We start from the raw sequence: 23,151 nt of genomic DNA, 5'->3' as shown, positions 1-23,151 counted from the left end.
TAAAGTGGGGGCAGGTCAACGAGTGTATGCGGTACTTTTTGTGCAGGACCAAGAGGAGATGGTGGGAGGTTGGTGGTGTTGATGGAGACATATACGCCTAGTTTGTTGCTTGCTGTTAGAGGTCTCATCTGCAACAGTGGGTGGGCTGCAGATACAATACAGAGGAAATCCACATCACTGGGGAGAGGGGGAGAAAGGGTGTAAAGGAGAGAAAATAGTAATAACGAGAAAGAAGACCCAATGTTCCCATTGCTGCTGACTAGAACAATGCAGAAGTTACACATCACAATATATTCTCTGCCCTGTCTAATCATTCTGTATTTCCCCCATCTCTCTGTCCCCTCTACCCTTATCTTTCCACACCTCTCTTTACTGCTTTGTCTCTGCCCCCTCTCCATCCTGTTTCATCTCCCGTTCTATTCATCCTTCCATCACTCCTCTCTCCAATCCTCTCTGCCGCCCCACCCCTGTGTGACCCAGCGTGATCGATGAAGCTGGATTTCGGTAATCTGTTTCATTTGATATCTGTCTCACTGCCGGCCACAGAGATTAAGCCTGAAATGAGCAAGAAGCTGGAGATTTTCATAGGCGATCGCGGTCCCTCACACACATACACACACACACACACACACGCAAACAATCTGTCGCTGAGGCAGTGTGCCTGGATTGTCTTTTTTATCTCATCGCTCTCATCAAGCCCCGGAAGGGCTTGTGCCTGAATTCATAAATAATGCAGAAAACACTGGCTGATCTGCTCCTCCCTTTTCTCCATGCACTGTCACGTCTATGCTGGACAAAGGAAAATTGTCCAAACGCTATCAACTCAGGAGAAGGCTTAATTACTAAGAATCAGTACGGAATTTGTAACTAGCTTCAAATATAAAGTGGGATTTGTTGAGAGACCTTTCATGTTTCGGTCAGCTGTGTGTGTTTAGGTTTAGAGTTACAAAATACAAAAAATACACAGTCCAGAACCTGAGCTAACAAACGTTATGTTACAGCGTTACAAGAGACAGTTTCAATGCATGATAATAATTTCATAACAGTAAGGAAGTCTGACTAACATGACACAGCATTTCCTGCAGCACTGCATGAGAAAGCAGCACTTTTTCATATTTACTCTTGTAATCAAAGTGCTGCAGAGTCAGTTAGTGCCAGCATCTTCAGCTCCAGCTGTGAAGGTGCTTTATGCATGCAAAAATAAGGACTATTTATATTAAATTACAGGAACCACCCTTGTTGCTTATGATGAATGATTGTTTATGGCACAAGAAACATACTGAGATTATAGTTTTGAATATGTTTTGGTTCTCTGGCTCAAATAACAGGACAAGAAATGGAAAAGGCTTGATAAGAACCAGAATCAATGAGCTGAAACAGACACAGAACTGATAAAAGGCTAAAATATACCAGACCCAAGTGATCTCAATCCCTGTTTTTGTCTCCAAAGGGCAGCTGGTTACAAAACAGCAAAGCAGAAACACAAGCACAAAAAAAAAAACACACCATGTATCTACAATGAAGAAAAAACAGAGATGTGTAAAAAGCACAGTGCACAAAAGAAAATAATTCAAAAAGAAATTATGAGTAAAAACATAAAATCACATAATATTTAGAATTCAAGTCCTACATGGATACATGAAGATACATTTCTCCTGTTATTCGGTCTGTTTGAAGAGAAGGTAGAGTGGAACAGAAAGTCATAATGTGATCCTGACTTACAATTGAGAGGGATGGCTTAATCAAATCAGCCTCATCCAGCCAGCGGTTACAAAGTACCCTTGTTTGTGTCACTGTTTGTGTGTGAAGTATTCTTACCATGTAGAAATAGGAGAGACAGCAGCCAATGGTCCAGAATACCGAGCCTGTCTTCACTGATTTCACCTGAGAGAGAGAGAGAGATCACAAAATGACACAACAGTCACAGCGGTGCGCCACACATGCTTCAACATCAAGTAAGACGTTGGCCCATGGGTTGTGTTTCAGGGAAGCTAAAAACTAAAGGCGGCACATTTTCTGTGATAATGACGAGGTGGTTCTCCTTCAATTACAGTAGAAAAGTCTCATATCTTGCGTGAGTGCAGGCTGTCCTGTCCTCTCTACTGAAGGTTCACTCTATTTGTTTTAGTCCCACACTGCTGCGACACTAGAGTCTCATTAAAAGCTGTGTTTACATTGTGCTTCACCAGATTTAAAATCAAGTCAAGACATGTATTTCGCAACTAACGCAAAATGTGTCAAACCAACTTCTACATGCATCCTTGGAATGGGTTAAAAGGAGACGAATATGCATATTTTGTGCATCTTAAAAAGTTGTTTAATGATCACAGCTTAATGATCACAGTCGATATGGAACAGCCAGCTGTAGTGAGAGAGGATGAGAGGAGAGCTGTTCAGAGTAGACCGACGAAAACATCTTGTAAACAAGCTCTCCTTCCTCGCCACGGGCCGATAAAGCCAGCATGTGTACACATAAACATTTAAAAACACACTGAGACAATAAAAACTTACATGCATGCACACACACACACACACACACACACACACACACACACACACACACACACACACACACACACACACACACACACACACACACACACACACACACACACACACACCAGTGCTGGTGAGGGGCCATCAGTGATCGCTCGACCAAGGTGGTCTCACCCAGATACCCGGCAGAGCGTCACAGACAGACCCCTGGATCAGCCACCGATCAACCAGCCACACAGACCCTGACTCTGCTTCGTGCTGTAGGTATACCTGAACACAAAAATAAACTGTCCTCGAGCAGTGCTTTGCCTCTGTCTTCAGGTCTGTGGTGAGCTGATTATCCTTCTCTAAGAAGATGGAACTATTTTTTGTGGAAGAAGGAAAATAAATATTTTAGGGCCTTGTTGCTCTTTGGGGTTGGCACACCAAGACTAAAGCCCCAGCCAATGAGATTTACCAATCCCTAAAAATAAATAAATAAACATCACAAGGCTAAAACCCTGCCAGCTCGTCAAAAGGCCTGTTGTATTAGTCATACCACAGATGATTCCGTCTCTGCTGGCCTTTCTTGGGTACAGCCGAGGCATTTAACTATTGATTTTCTCAGTAATTTCTAAATTAAAAGTAATATGAAGCCCACTGGTGTTAAAAGCCACATGGTCCTCCCACATCACATGACTGTCTGTTACAGAATTAGCTCCTGTGTTTTTGTCAGTGGCTAAAATGTCATCTGAAACATGCTGTCCAAATAGGGCCTAAGTTGCACTTAGTTGCCAGTTTATTAGGTACACCTAGCTCAGACTAGTGCAGCCCTGCGAAAAATCAGACCTTCATAAAAGCTGATAATGTTTCGTTTTTGTTGAGTCTGAATTCAAAAGGTGTTGATTTAACTGCAAGGTTAGTTTGGAGGCTGTGCTGCTGATGGGCCGCACTGTGTTATACTCGGAGGTGTTTCTGTTATCTGGTACCCTCACTGATATAAATGGGGTGGACAAAATATCCTAAACACCTCTCAGCGTAATTCGAGACAATTGAGCACCACCAAAAACCGCCGCATCGAGTTGAATCAGCGCCTCTGTGAAACACTTTCAACAAAAACTGAACATTTTGACTGCCGTGAAGGCAGGATTCATTGCAAGGCTGTTTTATTCCACTGCATTAGTATTGGCTTGGAGCAAACTAGCAACTGAGGGTATACTGCCAAAGGCGCAGCCACCAAAACACTTTCCCCATAAATGGCTCCATGTTGCTTCTTTTGTTAACAAATGAAAACAAGCATAATGACAGATTAGGATGACAACAGTTACTGTACAAGCCGCTGTGTTCTCCTCAGACTGTATCCCCACTCAAGCTGGCCTGAAGCTAGCGTGCAGCCTTGTGTTGTGTCTATTCGGCGGCATGTATAAACAGTGTTCAACTGGTGCCTCAAACCACTGTTTCCACTGCCCCCCCCCCCCCCAGCCGTGTCTTTGTGAAGACACAGAAGTTACACAGTGTGATACCAGTCCAGCTAATTAAATGTGAACTGAGAAAAAGAGTGGAATTACTGTTATAACAATGCATGCATGGTGCACGGGGTGGAGCAAGGGAGTGTGTGTGTGTGTGTGTGTGTGTGTGTGTGTGTGTGTGTGTGTGTGTGTGTATTCATGTTATGAAGAGCTATGGTGTTAAAAAGAGCAGCTCTCCTGGGTGTGAGGGGATTCAATTATAGATTATGGGAGGGTGTGAGAGTGTGTGTGTGAGAGAGAGAGTGTGTGTGTGTGTGTGTGTGTGTGTGTGTGTGTGTGTGTGTGTGTGTGTGTGTGTGTGTGTGTGTGTGTGTGTGTGTGTGTGTGTGTTGGGGGGGGTAAACACAGAGATTAAGCGAGTGCAGTTGAATGGGTTATTAGCGGATAAAATGAAGGAGTCGGATAATGAAGATTGGGCTGAGACTTGAGAGAACGGCTCTGTGCGTTTCTGCCATGTGGCGGAGAGGAGTAAGGAGACAAGGCAGAGAGCAGAAGACAGGAATGAGCATTAACGAGATATAGGAGGAGACAGCACGATGGGAAGAACAGGAAAGAGGAGACAGAAAGCAGAACATGGCAAGAGCAAAACAATGGCAGGGACAAAAGAAGACAAAGACAATTAACGGGAGACGAGATGGAAGAAAGACAGAGAGGAGGAAAGAGACCCAAAGACAAATGTGGGTAAATGAGACTGATAATGGGAAGCAGTGGTGCGTGGCCTGGTTGATTGTTTTTCAAGGCCCTTGCCAATTGAACAGAGGACGTGAGAGGTGGCAGGTGAGTAGAGGGGGATTTTTTTTTTTTTTTTTTTTTTTTGACGGCACTGCTTCACTGATGACGCGTCACCGTAAAGGTAGGGTGAGTCATTCTGGAGAAAGATTGTTGATATTTGCTGGATTTGATATTCAGCCAATATCTCCTCACAGTCCACTAGCTGTCCGTTCTGTGTACAAAAAATCTGTTTTTTGTACACAGTCCTGCCTCTGCAAGGATCGGATCAAGCCACGCGACACTATTCCATCCAATCAGCAACAGGTGGCGTTCGTGCTCCTGCACAGGACACGGGGAAGGGGAGAGGGGACCGGGGGATCGAGGGAGACGGTAAATCTGGCATGCTAATGTGTAATCACATTGTGAAGAAGGAGAGATGGCGACATCAACAATCTTTCTCCAGAATGACTCACACCAGCTTTAACAGGCAGTGATGACTGCTGCGAGGAGCACCTGCCTCACTTGGAGATGTACTGATTATATGCATGAGATGACAGGAGGCCATTATAATGGACAGGAGACTAAGATGTCCCGGTGTGAGAGACATGGTTACGGTGAGCCCTGAAAAGTTAAATGATGATTTTTGGAGAGTCCTGCAGAAAAATAAAAAAAATTGCTTAAATGTATTAGTTTATATTAATCACTTTAAAATCTGTCTGAAAATGGCAAAATGAACTATTTCTAAGTATTCTTTTAGAGTAAAGAGTATTAGTTCAATTCAGTTCACTGCAGATCCTGAGACAGTTCACGTGAAGTTCACCTTTTACACTGTGCACTGCATCTACAGCTGCAGCACTGTGCACAGTTTGTGTTTCTTGTTGCCCAACTCTCTCAATATGCCACATCTCGACAAACCTTTGTGACTTTCCTTTGATTTCTGGCTTTTTCTGTGCAGAATTCAAATATAAATTAGCAGAGCAAATTATCTTGTTTTGGGAGTCAGTTTTACTGTCCTTTGTTTTTGATAAAATGTTCAATATATGCTCCTTTCTGACTATAGTCTACAAATGTGTGCATGTTGGTGGAAATGCTATGCCTATAAAAAGGTGAATAATACACATTTCTGTTTATTTGTCTGTTTGTAAGTATGTTTGGCTCCCAGATATGCACTATATGTTTGAGGATGTCAACTCTCCCGGTGAGTGACACCATCAGCTGCTTGGTTTCACTCTGCTGAGCCGGTACAGACATGATGCCAATCGTGTTATATCGGGACTTAAATTGTAGACACAACAGGCGTGCTCAGCCAGCCACCTGGACACTAAACTGTAGGTCATTGCCAGATCAGTGACAGCGAGCGAGTTCGAAAAAGAGCCATAGAGCTGTCATCAAACACACTCGAGCCTAGTGACTCAGACTACCTTGAAACCGCATTTAGAGATGCATCCATGCACAATTTGACAAAGTGACATAAACTGGAATGGCTGAATCCTTGGACAGATAAAAGGGTCCCTTCCAACCCGGCGGCAACTGTACTGCCAAGCTTGTTATGCTGTAACAAACAGCAGTGAGGCATGGCATGACGAAATACCTGCTTCACTACTTCTACCTGGATGAAAGCCTCCACCGTGCAGCATGTCTTTACACTGGAGCATAAAAGAGATCTACACCTTGAAGGTAAAATAAAAATTGGACAAATAGCGTACGAGCCACCATTACCAGCCGCCTATGGCATGCATAATGAGAGCTCTTCTCTTTTCATTTACTGAAACACCCTTGGATGAGGACAGGCAGTTTAACGTGGGGCGTCGCTGCCATTCAGCAAATTTGTGCCTCTGTACGACTTTTCCACTGACAATTCAAATGACAGTTAAATTATATATGTAAATCTCATAATAATACAATAATAATATATTATATATAGTGACCTGGAAACAGAAAAGACTGAATGGCAAATTTGCATTAAAAATGGAAAGCAAAATAAAAAGTACAATACAAAATATTTATGCTGCTTCTCACTTCCAACTGTCGTGTAAAAACTTCCTTTCCATTTGTTAATTGCCAAGCAGCATGTAGATGAAGTTATGCAGAATCAACAACAACTCTATGTTTCATCAGAAGGCCCTTATAAAGAGAAATCTTTATGCACTCACAGGAAATGTGAACAACATCAGGTGACGATCTTTGACAATCATGTCTGTGCATTTGTTGTGTGGATAGTTCAGGCTTAACAGTAACCTGAATCTGCAACTGTGTGCTGTGCAGCAACTGGCTCACCAAACTATCAGCTAAGTGAACATTTATCCCGAATGCTGATGAGCACCACAGTGGTGCCTCCAAATAAAAGTCTGCATAAATGTGGGACTCCTGTTAGTCGTGCTCTGCTTTTAGCAGAGGGGGTATTTTGTTTAAGAGCTGCAGGCGGTCCTGTTTGAACGCTGCGGGTATAATGAAAAGAATAATCAATGTAGTTTAAATAAAACTGGGGTTTTACTTGTCTGCAACTCTTGTGCACTTGATGTGAACCAGCCAAGAATGATAAGCCTCCCTACAACGACACAGCTACAGTTGGTCAATAAATGAGACATGTGGCTTATTTGTATGAGTTTCCTTTGGTTCTGATAGGATTGCAGCATCAAATCATGTAATAACAGTTTCTAGATAATGCAAAAAGCCTCCAAGCTTTAAAAAAAAAAAAAGTAATGTCCATTGCCAAGTTACACTGAGCTGCAGGAGTGACGCAAATAAGAATAATAATATAATATTGTGCAATAGGGGTGAGGGGTTTCATTGCTGCATGCATGTTTGGGGGAGGGCCCTGTAGATGGGGGTGGCTGGCTCCTTGCAGGTTCAGCTTTGTAAAGCTGCTACTTGCAAATTACTACCTTAAAATCAATTAAGTCTTTTGCTTGATCTCTTTTACATTGATTGAATCTATAATATAAACTACGGACTCACCAAATGTTTATATTCATTTAGCACCTGCTCCTGCTGCAGGTTAACAGTGCTGGTGTAAAATTCTTTCACAATGATGAAGGTAATTGCTTCAGTTTAACCTTTTCATATTATATTGCGCCAGTCTACAGGAACATGAGACAACTTTGTTAATAGAAATGAATTTTATAGACACCATGACATGATATTGTATAAATAAGAAATATGCTGACAGTGCTCGAATGAAAGGCAGTGCTATTTAGGCATTTAGAATATTTGCAATTTCTCGGCAGCAGAAACAAGAGCAGTTTTAACAGTATGCCAACATCTATTCATTTTTATTGTATTTCTTCATGAAAAAAAGAGAACACTGACTTTGGAAATCCATGGTTTTCAAGTCCAAGGCTATCTGCATGCCCAGTAAAACCTCTGCAAATGGTTCAAAATGTGGCAGCCAGTCTGGGCTTCACCCAGCCAAAAACAGCTCCTGTCCCTCCACTTTTCATTCCACTCCACTGGATCCTTGCTGGTGCTCGCATTAAGTTCAAGTTAGTGATTCTCGCCCACAGAGTGGCCAGTAGCATGGCACCCATCTACCTGAATCCCCTCATTCAGGTTTATGAGCAATCTGGTTCACCACATTCAGTACAAAGAAGTCCCAGCATCACTGCAAGGCAGGAAATCTCAATCCAACCTCTTCTCCTGTGCGGTCCCACAACTATCATTCATCAGACTTGACTGGGTCAGCAGAATCTCTGCCTACATCTTCCAAGAGTACTTACCTAACATGCCTTTTCCTTTTCTACCTCCCCCAAAATTGTATCTCATTTGTACATCGCTTTAGGTAAAATGAATAAATGCAAACGTAAATGTAACATGCTCAAAATACTGGTAGCATCCAGCGACGCCTACATACAGTAATTCATTCATTTATACTGTCATTTTCATTTTTTCTTCTATTTTCTATTATTTATTTTTTTGCTGCATCTATTAGTGCCTTTAAGAAGCTGATTACTTCCATCTCCATTACCTGGTTAGCTGGAAATACTGAGTTCTTCTCCATCTCAAGCTTCCTTTCCACATTTTCATTTTCACATAAATCCTTTCCTGAGTATTATAGTTTGTATCACTGAACGGATACAGCTCAATACTGAGTGGAAGAACTCAATACCTGTCGAGGTCAACTCCAATAACAAGAAAGAGGGGGATGCTGATAAAACTGTTTGCAAAACAGAGCTTTTCAATTTCTCTCTCCCTCTCACACACAGACACACAGACACACACACACGAAATGCTTTCATAGGACGATAGCTGCGGGGCAGTAAGGTAGCTGCTGATGCAACTGAAAAGACTGGACAGACTGAGGTTCAGTGAAAAGTCTGTTTCAGACATGTTGCAGCTTGAAAAGCTCCTTCCTTGCACCTGCTGTGGACGACCATTTCAGAAATTCTTTGCAGTGTAGTTCCTGCAAACATTCAAGCTGTATTCATATTGGAATTTCTGTGTTCTGTCAAGGTCTGCCTCGCAGATCAAGGATAACCTCGACAAATTAGGTTTTTAATCACAGTGGGAAAATATGTGTTACATATAAAATAAGTTTGACCTTGTCGAACTCATTTGATGGTGGAAACCCAAAAGGGTCAGCAGCTCTGGAGAGAGCGCAACCTGCTCTATTTACTTTGTGCATTGTAGGAAAGTAAATTGGGAGGAGGGCTGTTCAATCTTGAATCCAAGACCTCTTCAATTCAAGATCATCTGACTGTGAGGGTTTTACAGTGCAGAAGTCCATTTCCTGGCCTCCAAATGGTCAAGAAAGATGACTGGTGTGCCTTTCAAGGGTCTGGATAGATAATTGAACATCTCAGGCCAAGCAGATTGGGCTACTTGTTTGGCTACATAAGGCCTCTTCCTTAAAAACAACAGACTGAGCCCTCACTATTTGGATATAAGCTGCCTAAGAGTGAGCACAAAGACAAGTTGAAACAGTCACATTAGAATAACCATGAACCTAATACCAGAGGTGTATGTCCACATGTTAATTACATGGTTACATTTTCATGTACAGTAAGATTCTTCTGTGTACATACCCAGAGATAGTAGGTGAACTGCAGGGCGAAGATGGCGATGCCCTCATTGTCAAAGGAGCCAGCGACGGAGCGGGAGATGTATCCAGGGACGATGGCGATGAAGCAGGCCGCCAGCAGCCCTGCACCCTGGTTCCACAGCTCCCGTGTCAGCAGGAAGGTGGAGATAGCGGTCAGACCACTGAACACCGGTGCCAGGAAGACACACACGTCACGAATGTGGACCGTGATGTGGAGCAGGTTGAGCACGTAGTGGATGAGGCCAGCAGTCACCATTAACCCCGGGTACACCTGAGCGAGGGGGCAAGGAGAGAGAAAGAGAACAAAGAAAGCATGAAGGGTGGGTCAGGCCAGAGACGAAGCACGAAAGTTAAAAATATTTTAGACAGAGATAAGAACAATTCTGAGCTTTACAGGAGGAACATGGATCAGCTACAGGCTTTTATTTGAACTAATCAGTTAACCACAGAGAAGATTTCTGTCGGTTTATAGGTTTGAATACACACATTGTGATGCACTTCGGTCTGGGGCCATCACCCAGTTCTTCTGCTGTATGACTGAGACCCATATGCTGGCAATCATTGTGGCAGACATCGAGGGATTCAAAGCACTAGTTCAGTACCTACAGCCAGAGCATGTTATGCCATCGAGAGCTACTGTGACCAAACACATTGAAGAACACTGTGACCGCCGACTGCTAGACAGCTCTCACAAACGAAAGCTGCATCACAACCACCTGTCACTTCATCAGTGCTGACTGGGAACAGGGAAACAGAAATGCCTTCTGTTTCTTCTCCATTTCATGCTATTAGTCAGAGACAGTTTAAAGTGAATCCTTTATTCCTTCACAACAGAAACTTGAGCGCTGTCTGATTAAATCTTGGTTACATTTCCCTTTTATTTTCAGTGCATGGCTGCATGTCCAATGTCCAGTCAGTTAACTTCATTTTCGTTTATTGTAGTGGCCTTGTCTGTACTTGCCTTGCCAAGTTGTTTGAAAGAGCACCGTGCAATAAGACGAGGAATAAACTTTGTTTTTTGAAATATATGAAGTTATATAAAACATACTTGCTATTTTTTTCCTTTTTTAATTGATTAATCAAAGTAATAACTGATTATTAAAATATTTGTTAGCTGCAGTCCTAAATATAACTAAAGTGAACTAAATCTGCCTTAAGACTCGGACCAACAGTGGGCCCTGCAACCAACCATTACTTGCATCATCAATTAATCTGTTGATGTGTACTGCCTAAGGTTGGAAAATAGTGAAAAATGGTCATCAGCCATTTCCCCGAGCCAAAGGTGTACTCTCTGAATAGCTTGCTTCATCTGACAGTGACATTTGAGAATATGGAACCAAATTTGTTGTCATTTAGGACGTCCTTCAACAGGACGTTAGAATGAATTAAAGCCTCCACTCAGTGGAGGCTGAGGAATGAGTAAGCGAGGCCTTGTCTTTACGTGAGAGCAGATCCAATTAGGGCCCTGTGCAGCACACTGGCTATGTTTAACATGTGAGTGATATCCCTGATGTGTCTTCACTGCAGCGGCAGTCCATGCACTTTGCCTTGCCGCTAATAAACTCAGGTCTTCACGTCTCTAATTAGCTGGCGCCTACGAGACCTAAGCTTCATCAACCAATCTACTTCAGTGAAAATCAACCATGTCTTGCCTCTCGGCTCTGAAGATTGGACTATGTCTAATGGAGCGGTATCCTGCCATTTACAGAACCACTCTTGTAATAATTAGCCATTTTGAACCCTGTGGTAGTGTCCAGGTCCCCGAAATGTTGTGAAGATGATGGAGATTGTTCATCATAGCCAAGTACATTTTGCATTGAGCTTGATGGAGACAAATCTTTGTGCATAATTTATCAACACCTTTCTCTATATCGACATTCAAGAATGCATTATGTAGCTTGTTCATTATGAAAATATCATCAACTGGAACTGACAAAAGCAGTTACCAAAAATGCACTTGAGGCATTGTCCTTATGCCAACAAAGAGTGGTTTATTGGCTTGACAGCCCACTGTTGTTATGGACTGTCACATTAGAGAAGCCTTCCATTCCTTATCTATGGCTCAGGAGAAAGAGCAACTGACAGTCGTCCTCTGGGGAACAGAGGGAGGGTGGGAGTGAAAGGGGAACTAAAAAGGGAGAGGGCAGCTGGACCGGCCTGAGCATAAAGGCACCAAAGTGTCACATTAACTGATATCGACTCGTCTGTCTTCCAAACAGTGTGACCCATCTGAGTGCTTAGAGACTTAACGCTATCATACACAATTAATGAGGACTGTCAGGATCATCTGTCTGATTTTGAATTTGAAAAAAAAAAGGGGATAAGGATGAGAGCACAGAATGAAGGCACAAAGGAGGTGAGAAAAGACAGCAAGACATTAGAGAGAGGCAGAGGCAGACGGCAGAGGAGAGATGATGAAAGACGAAGAAGCTGGAGAGACAGAAGACGAAGTGAAGTATAGAGGCTGAAAGGGTGTGTTTAAGTGAGTGCAGGCAGGCAAAAGGTTGAACGCAACAGACAAGAGTCTCGGTCACCGCCATCAGATAGAGCAAAGGTGGTTTTATGAATTCCACCTGGAGCCACGAGGGTCACAGACCACCACTCCACATGAGACTGACATTGTTAAAATGTCAAGACAGGTTTTTTTGAAAACTAGGAGGGACTGTAACTTTGTAATTCATAAACTATTTTAAGTTTTCTAAACAAAGGTCATGGATTGGTAACTGCATTGTGGGGTATGAAACAGACTGAGGTGAACCTAGCACTTGTCCACACCCCTGCATGTTTTAAAAGCATAGGCTGGATGCAAATAAGAGCTCTTACACACTCATTTTGTGATTCTGAATGCAGTGTGGGTGTAAACTAAATGCCCTTCTTCCCTGTCTGCCTGTCTGTGCTCAGAAAATTATCGAGCTCAGTCATGTGGGATTTTGACAGTTAGCCTGAGTGGCTTTCTGTTATTCCAGCAACTACCATCACGGTGCCCTTGAGCAAGGCACCAGATTATTTTGCCAACCGATCCCACTTCAGCCTCTCGTATAAAGACACAGCAGTTAAAAGTGAAATGGACATGGATCCATCACTGAGCCAACAGGTAGACCCTCTGTAGTGCCTCTGTCAGATCTTCTCTATGCATCAATTCCTAGATCTTGCTGCATTTTGCATAGATTTGCATGTTATAAGGACACATTTGCATTTACCATGGCGGCCAGAATGACCCACCCACATGCTATTTAAAATGCCCGTGAACCCTAAAAGGCAGGATGTGACTTAACCATCTGGCAGTAAACTTCTTTCAAGTCAAATGTGGGTTGTTAACAGATGTCGCCTTTTACAGAACAAGGTGGGCAAAATTCGATATATTCTATTGCAAACAAATCAAATGACCAACACCAACAGTCTGTGGCTCCCAGCCTCAAGCCCATTGGTTCTTCTTGAAGATGTAAATCTTTAAAAAACATCTGCTCCCAAACACACAGTTTCATTTTCAAAAAAGCCACAGTAATTTCCTATGACAGATGGGCACAATGATTTTCAGCAAATGTTACTCACACAGGAGCAAATAGTTTAATTTTTGGGGGATTTTTTCCAACCGTGGGTTAACACGCAGCTGGTGAGTTAGACAAAATATGCATGAGGGATCAACTCAGAATGAACGGCAATGGCCTTGTTCATGGTAATGACAGAAATGTGTCACCTGGTGCAACAGTGCGGCTCATGGACATGTTTGTAATAGTTTTTGGATAACAATGGACGTCAATGGCACAGAGGAATAAGCTATGTCAAGCTTTGGCTGCACACAGAAGAGGATCCACTTTGTTTTTCATTTTGGTCTTTCCACTGAATTTGCTGAGAAAAAAAACAGGTGTACACTAACATGTGACTGTTCAAAATAATAATATATGATGCAAGTGCAAGGGCAATATAACCACCGTAATTGTACGGTAACTGGAAGGACAGAGTGCAAGACATATCCCGGCCGCTCACTCTCTTTATAACTGCTCAGCTTAACATCTCAAAATCATATAGCCTTTATATAGCGCCTTTTGTTGAAAAGCTTTTTTAGTGATTGTATATTGTTTCATCTTATGTTTTTTCAGTTCACTTATTTCTTGTGTTCAAACCATGGACTGTGCAGAGAGCTTAATCTGAATCTGAGATGTAAGACCTTCTCGTGGAAAAACTGATATACAGAGCAACAAAGTTAATATTCATAAAGGAAAACAATCTACAGATAGACAGCAGTTCTGCTCGGGAGGAAATTACGTATTATACTGATGCTCATCACAGCACCTATTGTCACACTGCACAATAGCAAAGCTCTTGCATGTCCTGTGTTTGCAGATTGGTGTAGCTTGTGGACACTCTGCTGATCAATTCAAAATATTTGATCGAATGCTCAGCTGGGAAATTAAATGACATTTATGTGAAATTCAATTGAGAAGAGAGCACAACTTGCTATAATCTTCCTCAAATGAATGTGTGTGAATAACTCTGCAGTTATTTTCTGCTGTTTTTTCTACTCATACATTCATGAAATATCAATACAAGTGTACAAGGGAAAGATGTAAACTCTGTTTGCTTTGTAGGCTTGTTTGTATGCAAAAGACAATGCGTTTTGCAGCCCAGGGATCTTCCAAATGTCATGAAAATTAACTTTAAACTATACGCCTTCCAATTCCGATTACCAGTCTAATCATGAGATTTAGCTTCCACTCTGTGGCTACAAGGCCTTACCAAGTATCCACATACTGTAATGTACCGAGCACATTCATTATTACAAGCTAGGCCTGTCATATGCAATTACCAGTGGCTGATGGTAATTGCTTATGACAGATGAATGCTGATGGATGGGTTTTGGATCCCAATTCCTTGTGCCTCTTATGCCGTAGTGAATGCTAAATTCAAACATCGGCATGTAGCGTGGCTACAGCTCCTGCCCTGCACCATCTGCTTATGCTGTAATGATAACGACATCTGATAGCAATGCACAACATTAACATGCCTCACTGTCTCAACTGTGCAGAGCAACTCTCTGATCAGCCTGTAGGACTGAGTTTACACCAAGCAGAGATAGGAAGAAAGAAAGAGTGAGAAGGGAAAGAGTCACACTTCAGGCACCCAGGGCAAGGCTCTATCCCAGCCTCTCAGCTGGCCCCAATAATGGAATCATGTAGGGAGACATTTCCACATTTATTCGGCACAGAGGACATGGATTATGTAGTCCTGATGCATCATTAGCCACTGCAATTACAGCTCAGAGTACAAACGTGGTGGGTCCATGGAGGTGGTCAAAAGAAAGAAGGCAGGTGGGTTTGTTAAAGAGGAGAGGGAGATGGATCGGCCAATGGCATTTTACTCGCACAGGCCTCACAGCTTACAGGATGCAGGGCTGAGAAGATGAGTTTGGGAGAAGGGATGCACAGAGGAGGGGAGGCAGGGGAAATGGGAGATAAATTGCGTGGAATCGGAATGTTGTATTTTTCACTGAAAAGGGTCAATGTTTCACAACTGCTTCTGGTAAACAGGGAGGCCATGGCAGCCGAGGGGAATCTGTCAAGTTAACAGCTCACTGTTGCTGCTGGATTGTGACTTAAATCCATGCTGCCCAGTGGAGGCTTACAGGGCTCTCTGGCATCCCTGCACTGCCGTGCCTAACCCCCGATAACCCCAAGCCATTTGATGCTTGACTGTACTCAGTGAGGGATGGAATGCCAGTGTTGGGCAAGTTACTTCCAAATGTAATATATCAACAGTTACTTTCATTATAAAGTATTACGTTCCTTTACAAAATTAGTATCTGTGTGGAGTGTCTTATTGATTACACTAATTTTGTGTTACTTGTACCAAAACAACCACGGAAGTACTGCTAGCATTATATTTGGCTATACGCTGCAGTTATATCTTCTGCTATCCATCCATCCTTTTCTTTTTGAAACAACTAGGTTAGGGTCACAATGGCAGCACACTAAGCAAGGTACCTCAGACTTTTTTTGTCCCAGCGAGCACCTCCTGGGGGATTCCAAAGTATTCCCATGACAGGCGGGATGTGTAAGTCCTCTAGCATGTTCTGCGTCTGCCGGTTCTTTTCCCAGGTGGACAAGCCTGGACTATCTCCATAGGGAGGCATGTAGGAGACTTCCTAATCATCCATCTTACCCTCACTGACGAACAAGATTCCAAGTTACTTGTACTCCTTCCACCAGAGCTAGCAACTTGCTCCCCAGCTGAAGGAGGCAATCTAGCAGATTAGCACAGCCTCAGACATGGGAGTTGCTGAGTCTCGTCCCCACCACTTTATAGTCTGGTGCAAAGTGAGCCAGCTCACAGCGGAGATCATGGTCTGATTAAGCCGACACAGCTACATCATCAGCAAAACGTAGCGATACAATCCTGAGCAATCAAACTGGAAAACCTCTATGCTTCTGCTGTGTCTTCAGATTCTACCATGAAAATAATGAGGGCAAACCCTTGGCTGATCCCAATGCCTTCTGGAAATAATTTGACTTGTTGCCGTGGATACATACACAGCTCTCATTCTGTCAAACAAGTACTGTATCAGCGGCCCTGGCACGCCAGCAACGGTCATAAGTCACGTCCTAGTGCAAAAAACACAAATCAATGGGCAAACTCCATGACCCTTCCAGGATTCTTCCAAGATTAAACAGGTTCCATGACCAGGATGGGATCTGCACTGCTCCTCCTCAATATGAGATTCATCAATCGGCTCAAGAGTCCTTTCCAGCACCCTTGCATAAGCCCTCCTGAAGAGGCTGAGCAGCGTGATAACCACAGAGCCGGAGCACATCATCTTGCGCTTTTTCAGAAATGCAAGCCAACACTCACTGTCTTCCATCCCTTAGGCACTGTCATTGCCTATGTGAGTGTAAAGTACTCTAGCAGAACTATGGCATCCCCAGGAGGTGTCTCCTTCTGGTGTGCACCAGGAGAGTAACAAGAGGGTCAGAACACTGAAATGCACATTTCTGTGTGCTCCTGTCAGCCTGTTCGAGCTTGAGAATGTTGTCTGCAAGGTAATATGTATTCCTCTAAAGATAACCTAGAACTGATGAATAATGAAACAAATTAGCAAAGATGTAAAACATGGAGCCTGCATCAATTTGAGGAGAAACTCACTGTGCCACCAACGATCCTGCCCAAGGGGTACCAGGCTCTTTCATCAAACCAGTTGAGGAACTCGTAGAAGCCGTTTGTAGTGAGGTGGTGTGTTGATCTGTAGTTGAACCTGAAGCAACAGATGAAAAAGAGAGGGGGTTTGCTTAGTATAAGGCAAAATAACAACCACACACAGAGAAGGAACATCAATTTCCATTTATAGACCATACTTTGCCGAAATGTTGCAGTTGTTGACAGAGCAAGAAAAAACACTTAACTCTAGGAAAGAATAGGTTATTTTATTCCCAGATTTCCAGAAGGCGGGCTGAATGGGTTAGCTGCAGAGACTTTGCCTTGTTAGAATAGGGAAGATAAAGCCTCCATTCACTATGTGAGCCTTTGTGCTGATGCCAACAATTCTCAGGTCAGCCCCCGGTTAAAAAAAATGGAGAGATGACAGGCTTTCACCCATACTGTGGCATTTTGAGAACAAAGCCTGCTTATTGTACAGATAATTCCAACTGCAACCACTGGTATGTGCTGGGTTGACAAAGGCGGAAAAGTGGCGTGAAAAAAACAAAACAAAAGAAAAAACAAATAAACCAAAAAAAAAAAAAAACCTGAGAATAAATATAAGGAATATCACCACAAAGAGGCCTTGATTCACACTGTAGCTGTGGTAAGCCGAGGGGGTTGGAACACTGTCAAACCAGCAGAACGAAAGAGCTGACACTGTTGAGAAGAGTGCTGCCAAAGAGGACCAGGCAAGTGTTCAGTACATTTTCAGAGGCACCGTCTTCGCTGCAGAGCTCATTAATGTGGGCTGCTTTATGGTATGTTCAGAGGTCCATATAACTCATGTAAAACACTTCATGCATAGAGAACCTATAGCAAGGCAGAACAGACTGCAAAAGGACAATTACCTGATCTGTCTGTCTCCTCTAGAGATATATACAAGAGAGAATGGGAGATAACATCACCTGTGTTATTAATCAGCTCCTTTAACCACCAGAGAGGTTCTTTGATTCAGACTAAAACCAAGTAAAAGCATACGGACAGCCAACAGACAAGGTCACGTTTCAGCGAGCAGCCTTAAATGTGACAAAACACTGCAAAGGCGTGTTTATGTGTGATTAAGTTTTAACAACCTTAAATTTATGTGTTCATCTTTACTCTAAATGCTTTCCTCAAGATCATGCATGCATCTGTGACGGTTGTTCTGCGGTAATTCAGGGCTGAGATCCTCAAAATGCTGTGAATTTGCTTTTATGTACAGCTTCAAATCACACACAGGCCTTACCAAGATTACAGTGGTGTACCAATATACACAACAGCACTGCATAGAGGCTAACATGCACACATCACATTTATAGGTATTCTTCAGATTTTAACTGTGTGTGTGTACGAATGCACGTTGGACAAGGAGAGGCAGCAGTTGCCTGGGTCCAGACCTTGAAATCTGCCTTCTCCACTGAGCTGACTGATGCATAGTGACATGAAAACAGCTGTTTCTCAGTTAAAAAAAAGCAATCGATCCAATGAGTGCCCAACAATTAGCCAATCAGTGCTACAGGCAGCACTAACACCGTTGTCAAGCTGTTGTCAAACATTGTCAAGCTGTGATATTAAGGCTTTCTATGGCCGACACAGTAGTTTGTTTTCACTTTGCTCTGCTTCGCTCTTACACGCCGAGCGATACCAGTTTTCCAGCTTTGCATTGTGTCAACTTAAAAGGACTTTGATTCAGGTAGATATGTTGGTCTCTTGTGATTGGCTAGGGGAAATCGAATCCCTCAGCCCCACAGAAATGTGGACACAGTGTCAGACTGAAGATGCAAATGGAGTGTAACGAGTTAACCATTCTGTCTGATATCAGGCGAGGCAGCAGCAGAGTTGTCACAAAGCTGCTCGAGTGTGTGCGGCTTCCACTCGTGATCAGGACAGTGTGTTTAAAATTGCTGGCATAAGTTGAGGCTCATTAATCATCACAAGTCGCCTGGTGTTTTACCGCCTCCACATCGCACCTGAAGTCGGAGCTCTCCTCCCTCGTGCAAGGCCTCCCATCTTGGCTCATGTTTCCAGAGAGCACACGGTGGCCAGACATGAGTCATTTCAAGCCAAACGTTAAGAGGTGGTCTCGTGTTCATCTTGAGCAGCACGTTTCATTTCTAGAAGATCCAATTTTCCAATAACTGACTCCACTGTAAACAACTTTTTTTTATCCCTGCTTCTATATCAGTTAAGACTATTTCTTGGTTTATCGTACAATTTCAGATACTCACATGACAACATGTATCACATGTTTTCATTGCATGAAAGTTTTTTTAATCAGTGTTTTATATGCAGGCATGAAGTCGTCAAGTTTGACATTTGCACTGAAAACCAACAAATTTCCATGCCATTTTTAGGACATTTGACCTTCTGAGCTGTTGCTCGGCACATTTATAAGTCAATGCCAGCACAGTGATCAGACATTAGACGTGCAATATTGTTTATGCCTTGGAAGAAAACGTGGAAGAAATAGAAAGCAGTAACAGGCATTGTGCCTCTTAAAGTGATCTTGAAAAGCTATTGAGGAGCTGACATGAGGGTTTATCTTTGTGGCTCCTTGGGCAATTACATCATATTACTCAACAACCTGAGACCCGAGGCCCTGAATCTTGGCACAGAACAGAAAAGAATACACTGCCATTGTACTTGCATGTCAGATTTTTGGCTGATAAAATCCACCTGAAATTTTTTTACTATTGAAGATTCACTCTTGTCCATCATAGTTTAGAACTTATATCCTCCTCTTACATAAGATCATTTTACCGCAAAAACAATTTGCAATGGGCAATCAAACTGTTCCTTAAAAATTAGACGACCTAGACGATTCTTTTGTTTTGCCATTCCGTGAGTCTACTTCCTTACATACTGAGGTGTGCAAAGACCCACAATGTTACAAAGTGAAAAGCTACAGAGGCAGCCAGGTGTGAGAGAGTTCTTCCACTGTGGGACTTTGAATGCAGGTGCAACTAGCCAGCTACTTCTGCCTCATTGTTCTGCAGCTGTCAAATCAGCGAGGCAGAAACAAAGCGAATTCAAAGAAAGCATTCTAAAAGACAACTCTGCACGCTGCCAAGCCATATCCACAAAACCCATTTTCCAATGATCTCACGGACAGCCGAGCGTAGTGATTTATCCCTGCCCTTGTCACTTTGATGGGGCGGATAATGTAGCACTGCCAGGCACATTAGCAATTTAATGCATAGCTGCCAATATGGTCTCAGGCCACAGAGCACATGACTACTAGTGATGCCGTTGCAGCACTTCAAACCAGCAGCAAGTGAACTTAAAGCTGAGCGACGCCATAAAAAAAACAACACTCCTGGATTGATTGCGAGCAGGATGAAGGGAACGATGGGGCCCCTATATAAACTCCTCTGACAACATCTCAGCGCAAAACTGAAAATTAGGAGTGGCATAGTGTGCACTTTAGATCACTCGGGATGCTCTGCAGGCGTCATAATTCATTTTAATCAAAGGTCTGTTTCACTGATTATCAGTTTCCTGTTGAGACAGGACCATCATCATCAGCATGACTAAGTGGGCAGCATTGCTGTTTACAAGCCAGTAATGCCTCATTCAGTATCGACTTCATAATCAGATGCATCATTGCCTTTCCCCCACTGGTTTACGATATGCTGAATGTCTAAATAGACTTTTGGTTCCAGGGGTGTAATCACCACCTTGACTAATTAGCCACCTCTGTCAAACTCTGAATGAGTAACCTGTAAATGGGAGCCAGCTTGGGGACCCAAAAGGCCAGCGAGCACTTGCATCACAAGCTTCACACAACAAGACACCTGTCAAATGAACAGGGTTGAGCATCGCCGAGGTGTCATGTTATTGAGTGTTTTCAAAGCAGTGGTCTCGAAAGTCTATAATGAAAGGAGCAGAACACAATGAAGGAGACTTGGATAGATGAAGGTGGAGGATATTGTTGGCTTGCACCACAACACGCACTCAGGAGACAGTAGTATAGCAGTCAACAGCACAATATGATTTACAAGACACAATATGCGAGGAAAGAATAAGGTCAGACAAATTCACAGGACGCTCAGCCAAAGTGTGATTTGCTAAGTTCATTATTCATCCCTAACGTTGGCTGTAAATATAAACATAACAATATAAAATCTGAATTTCTGGAGAATGGGAGAATTGATTGATCTTACAAGGTAAAACTCATTAAAAAGTAAACAAGGCAACCAACTGAGAGAAACCAAACTACAACTGTGCTTTATTTGCCAATTGTCTCAACATCACTGCCATAAGATATTAGCTCGTAGATTCAGAGTCCAGCTTATCGACACCTCGGCAGGACGGATCCTCACTGAGACAGCACATAAACCAGTATGAAACACTAAACCTACCTGCGACTCCAACTGTAAATTTGCTACTCTGATTAGCCTTCTAGACAAGCCCCTTACGTACAGTTTTACAAGCACTTGAAATAGGATTACAACTATCTGCAGCCTACAGAATTTGCCTTTTAATAGTCTCCAAATTGGATTTTCTGGTTGGATTACCTGAGTATTGCATGATCGCTAGTTTTCAGTCACACTGCACACTTTCCCTTCCTGCCCCAAAACTAATACCTCCGTGCTGTGGAAAGGGTCACACAAACTGGCTCACTGGAGAGCAGCCAAAGCTTTAATAGTGCTGAGTGTCCAGCATGCCTGCCATCACCTGACAAGATGAGGCATCCTGGCATGTCATCTAGCGACTGTATCACTTCATTCTCGGAGGGTGGTGTGTGTCTGTATGTGTGTTCCTGAGTGCTCAATGACCCAGTAAGGTAATTGCATTCAGTGGATGTGTGATGACAATATTGTTCACATGCGACAAGACACGACTTAGTAAATCCAAAATTAAATATTGGCTGTAATTACTAGCCTGCCAGAATATGCAGCAGATTCAATGAGGTACTGTCTCAGTTGATGTAGGGTTGTTTATAGAAACCGGAGCAGCAAAAACCTATGAACAGAATCGTTAGGAAACAAATACCACATATGCAGATAATCAGTCAACTGTTTCCAAAAACTCAAACAGGCACAAAAAAAGACAATTATCCTAATTTCAACGCGTGAGCACTTGCTGACACTGCAGGGAGCATTTTTCTAATTGAATCTTGAGTGCAGAGCTCATCTTTTGAGATAAAGAGGTCCAGGAAGAGCCATTTCATCCTACTTCCAAAATTACTGAGGGTTGTACAGTGCAACATATCTCGCATTTGGTACATAGCACCTGTGCGATACTCCTTTGTGATGCATGTGTGTGAGACAGTCTGAAAAGGTGCTAAAACACTCGCTGGACAGAGATCACTTTCATTTTAAAACAGTGTTTTAAAACACTTTGTAGTGTGGTTGTAGTCAGAGCCGCGTGTTTGTGTGAGGTGAATCAATGCTGCATCATTATGCTACTTAGCAGGCTGAGGAGAATCCATACATTCAACCCCAATTTCCACTCTCAAATTGGTACAGGGAAGCTGCATCTAGCATGTAAGTCCATTAAGGCAGGAGGTCTATCCACAATTAAAACCATCCTAACATAGACTTAGGGCTGCATGTTTATACTGAGAGATAAACAATACAAATGTAGCATGTATGTAAGAAATGTAATCTCATATAAATGTATAAAGGGATTAATGATGAATGATAAATATGATTTTCAGCATCAATATTAAACCCTCCTCCCACATGCTTCAAATGGCAGGCTCCACCAGAATTATTTTGGTTACAATGAATTTCACTAGCAACAAGTTTGTCATAGTCCAGTGTGCAATAAAAAGAGGTACTGGGTTTGTCGTCACTGAAATTTCAACCACTCCTGAAGAGATGCGGTTCAGTGAGGTTCCTGTTCCTTCTACTTGGTCACGATGCCAGCGCAGACAAAAGCACATTAAAAGAAGTGGATAGTGACATCTCATCTCACAAGGGTAGCATTGCAATCAATATCGTCCCAAGGCCAGCAAACAGTGTTCATCGAGGCAAGGACGACAGTGTGCACAAAAACTGGGCATTGAAAATTAAAAAATAAATAAATCTGTGCAAAATGAAGGTACTATGTAAGATATGAGAGAAAACACCCAAAAATACAAAACTATGAATTTGGAATTGGACTGAATGGATATGTATTTGGATCTGGACTTGACATTGGGGTGATACAAAAAAAAGAAAACATTAAATTTGCCCCTTTAAATTTTTCTGATCGAACCAGCTGGCAGTAGTAACACAACCA

General features: G+C 42.7%; 1 protein-coding gene across 1 annotated transcript in view; it reads right to left on the bottom strand.

Annotated features, from left to right (window-relative positions):
- Positions 1 to 23,151, bottom strand: part of LOC143335279 (dolichyl-diphosphooligosaccharide--protein glycosyltransferase subunit STT3B) — a 75,731-nt gene that overhangs the window by 26,330 nt on the left and 26,250 nt on the right. The window contains exons 2-4 of the mRNA XM_076754571.1: positions 16,891 to 16,999; positions 9,737 to 10,024; positions 1,819 to 1,884 (exon numbers count right to left, since the gene is read on the bottom strand). Of these exons, the coding sequence (XP_076610686.1) occupies positions 1,819 to 1,884; positions 9,737 to 10,024; positions 16,891 to 16,999 (463 nt within the window). The remainder of the gene's footprint in view (positions 1 to 1,818; positions 1,885 to 9,736; positions 10,025 to 16,890; positions 17,000 to 23,151) is intronic.

This window comes from Chaetodon auriga, chromosome 17, assembly GCF_051107435.1.
Source record: "Chaetodon auriga isolate fChaAug3 chromosome 17, fChaAug3.hap1, whole genome shotgun sequence".
Lineage (NCBI taxonomy): Eukaryota > Metazoa > Chordata > Actinopteri > Chaetodontiformes > Chaetodontidae > Chaetodon > Chaetodon auriga.
The sequence above is the reverse complement of the archived record's forward strand: the minus strand, read 5'-3'. Positions and strand labels throughout refer to the sequence as shown.